The following is a 3,822-nucleotide window of genomic DNA, read 5'->3' as shown; positions in this document are numbered from 1 at the left end:
TTGCTTTAAGAAGAAAGTCATCAGTTTCAGGGCTCTTTGAAGAAATGCCAAGTCTTACGCATGTTTGGAATTGCCAAATGAGACACTTTCAATTGCAGTTTTGTTATGTCAGTGGTAAATAATGGCAGTCTCCGTAAACCTTGAAGTCCTAGATGAGTAGCAGCTTCATTTTCCCCTAGTCGCATTGTGTCATGTATGGTAAAGAGCACTTTTAAAGCAGATTTGTTGCTTTTGTCCGTGGCTTTAAGGCCACCAAAGAGCACAGGTGGGACTCTGCTCCAGTTCTGCATTTTTCTTTGCTTCGGAATACTGTGTGTTTCACTGATCTCCCTCCATCTCTCCTGTGATGACTGGCAGGTGGCTGCCGCTGCTGTTGTGTTCTGCTACTGTGTCAGAGCATCTGATGTCTACACGATTGCACTGTAGGTATTCCTTACTCTTCATTGCCTCCCCCTGCTCCAGAACAAGTCGTCATTATTTGGAGGACACAGGACAGTCAGGAGGCTGCCCTCTCCTTGACCTTTCAGATAACTGACTATTCATGCAAATATTGCAACTATGTTTTTCTGGAGAGAGCAAAACATTCTCGCTGGAATATTGCTGTCCCACACCATAACCACCTACTAGAGGGGGCTGAAAAGTGGCATAGCAGTGATTGTCAGAAATAGTCTCTGTCTCGGTGCCTTCCACTTCACACAGACTGGCATCATCGTACCAGAAAGCTTATCGTGCCTGGGTTTGGTTATTTCCACTGGCGCTATTTTACCACAAAGCATTTTCTCTAGAGATCTGCTGCCCTTCTTTGCTGTTTACGTGCAGGAAGCAAATGTCAGGTCTGCTTTTTTCATTAAAGAAATAACTCTGCGTGAGGGGAGGCAAGGGTGAAAGTGTGCCCTCTAGGATTTGGAAGAAACCAAGCTGAAAAACCTTAACGGTATTTGTTTTGAAACAGTTTCTGCAATGGATAACAGCTGCTCTTCCAAAGGAAACAATGAGAGAAACTGCAGCTTTATTCAGCGTGCAATGACCGAAACACCCATCACAGGCCTCAGGCTCCACCATGTACTTCTAGAGACCAATGTTCCCCAAAGCACAGAAATTATGAGCACAGGATTATTTTGGGGCTCCTCGCTAAAACACAGCCTCAGTAGTTTTCTTTTTTTTTAATTTTCTTCTAACATGCATGAAAAGGTTTGCTCCTATGTTGTCCCCATTGCCAAAATACTTGCTTGAGAGAATTTTCAAATTTTAGTTACGAGCCACATGAAGTTTTTTTGATTTATATATGTATATCAATATTTGCAACCCCATCACTCTAATATAGCTCGTAAGTAATGAGCTGTAAAATACCATTTTAATGCAAAAATACATACATCTAGATTCTACTCTTGTGCAGGCAAATGTTCCAAAATAATTCAGAATGGATTATTATTTTTGCAGTGAAAATAATTTGGCAATTTAAAAAAATGCACTAAAGGTCTTAGAAATTTATCTAGCAACATGGAGAACTAGTATTTTTACCAGGAGTTCACTAAGATGACTATATAAGGTTAATATCTTTATGGATAATTAGTAAAACTGGAAGCAAGTTTTGAAAGGTCTTTTTCAGTCTCTTGGTAGTTGGACAAAACATTTAAATTTAAAATAAACCTACAAGATTTTCACAGTAAACTGGCAGGTTTTGTGAGGAAAATTCTTTTGTTGTGGAAGAGAGGAATGTGTATGAAAACTGTGTGAAAAATGTTTTCTTTTTCTAGAATGGCGAGCAAAGATTGTCCAATGGCCCTGTGAACATTTCAGAGTTGTAGGGCTGAATGAGACTAAGGTGAACATCTTTTGAAGGGTTCTGCCAGTAAATAAATTGCAAAACACAAAAGGTTTCCAAAAGAGTTTAATAAATAATGAGGTTCTTTTTGTACTGTATAAACTATAAATATACCATGCAGTCCTTTATAACTTAAAATAATTTACAGACTGAGGTAGGGGGGTAGGAGGATGTTGTCATGGGGTTTAGATCCATCTCAGGGTCTCCCTGACTTCCTGCTGAGCACACACACACAGGCTGTGTCAATTCGAATAAATCGCCAGGCTGCTTGCTTGCCCTCCATCGTCAGCGCTTTGACAAAGGTGTGTGTTGTGGTGCAGTAAGAGTTCCAGTGTTTTGCATCGATCCCTCGGCACCCACTGGAGACTGGCTTCGGGTCCCTGCACTTGGTCTCAAAAAAGTACTGCTTAAAAATGTTGTTGTTGATGTTGACCTCTCCCAACACTGTCACCTCTTTGCCTTTAATGTCAGTGGCTGTGGTTTTGTCCCCAACCCACATGCTGACACTGTCACACACTGAGAACTCTCCCCGGTGTAGTACGGGATGCGTGCTCCTCTTGGTCCTGGCAGTCCTGTTGAGAGAACCTGCGCTGCTGAGAAAGCCCATGTTCTGTCCTTGCCCTGACACGGGGGGGGGCTGTGTGCTGAACAGCACCCGAGGAGACCGGAAGCGCCTCTTCTTAAAAAATTTTGGGTCCATGGTGATATTTATAGCTTCTCTTCCACCTATTGTCCAAGTAGAGTGGCCGTGGGATGTCTGTGGAGCTGCCTTGGGAATGTGGTGTCTGTCACTCCGGTGGGTATTGAGCAGGGAGTGTTCTGCAGGATACTCCAGTGGAGCATCGTCCTCTGACTTTGGAGCTGCCTGTGTGCCGATCAAAAAAGCTATAATCAGAGTGTAGTACAGCATGGACATTACGCTATGCACCTAGAACAAAAGAAAAACGTAATGTTACTGTAAGCCGTGCTGGCACAAATGGATGCCGTTGCTGACAATAAATTTATAAGATACCCAGGACCATACAGATTTCATCAGGTATTCATGTGGGTGCCAGATGTTGGTCTTCCGGAAGAGCTCATTCAGACAGCATAAATGTTCTTAATAAAGTGAGAACATTAGAAAATAATAGCTAGATTATTATTAATTCCTCTGGTATTTGTTATTAGAACACTGTTTATGAAGCACTTGTTTGGTGTTATTAATGTGGAGAACATATGGCGACAGCATGTTCCCAGGAGTAAAATCTCTAGTGATTTTTGCAGCAACCTTTTTGGCCAGGGCTGGTCTCTTGGCTGCAAATACCCTGCAGAGTAGCGAGAGTAGAAGCAGTGCCTTGGCTAAAATAGCTGTCCATTCAGTTAATTTGTCTGCAGAGGTGTCCTTGGGGCTAGGGTGGGGACCACCAAGCCGGTACCTGTGGAAGGGGGGGAGCCCCAGAGAATCGTGCCATTATCACACACTCAACAGCCACGCTTACCTGCCGTGTGGCCAGGCCCCACCACTCTGGCTGGCTCAGCAGCCTCCAGCAGCCTCCATCTATCCCATCTGCCCTTTCGGGACGCACCACATGGCTGATTTTGGGCAGATAAAGCCCGGGCTCCTTCCCAGAAGAGCTCAGGCATCACATGTCACAAGGGCAGATGGGATTATTCCGTGTTCAAGCTGCCTATTAGGACAAATATGGGTATTACATAGGAGCACCGTGGGTGACAGGGTACTTCTGAGTTGACATTTTAGGTACAGCATAGCTAAAACCATTGTGGCCGTAGTACTGGGAATTATGTACAGGGAAACACCTTCCTATTTTCAGAGTGCCCTGAAAAAGAAGCTCCACAAATGTCACTGCATAGCAGATCCCGTGCTAGTCTTCCTTCGATCTGGAGAGTATGCACATCGGTTTGGGTGTGGAAAAGTGTAAGACAAATGTCTAAAACTTTGCTAAGAACAATTTCATGCTAGAAGACCAGCAGCAGTAATACCTTGTTAGGTAACTGCC

At 43.7% G+C, this 3,822-nt stretch overlaps 1 protein-coding gene across 1 annotated transcript; it reads right to left on the bottom strand.

The window, feature by feature from the left end:
- Positions 1–2,021: 2,021 nt before the first annotated feature.
- NGF (nerve growth factor) lies at positions 2,022–2,741 on the bottom strand. The gene has a single exon (XM_009492924.2). It carries the CDS (start codon positions 2,739–2,741, stop codon positions 2,022–2,024), a length of 720 nt encoding a protein of 239 aa, XP_009491199.2.
- Between the last annotated feature and the right edge of the window lie 1,081 nt (positions 2,742–3,822).

This window comes from Pelecanus crispus, chromosome 17 (assembly GCF_030463565.1).
Source record: "Pelecanus crispus isolate bPelCri1 chromosome 17, bPelCri1.pri, whole genome shotgun sequence".
In the NCBI taxonomy this organism is placed as follows: domain Eukaryota; kingdom Metazoa; phylum Chordata; class Aves; order Pelecaniformes; family Pelecanidae; genus Pelecanus; species Pelecanus crispus.
Note: the sequence above shows the minus strand (reverse complement) of the source record. Positions and strands in the feature narration are given on the sequence as shown.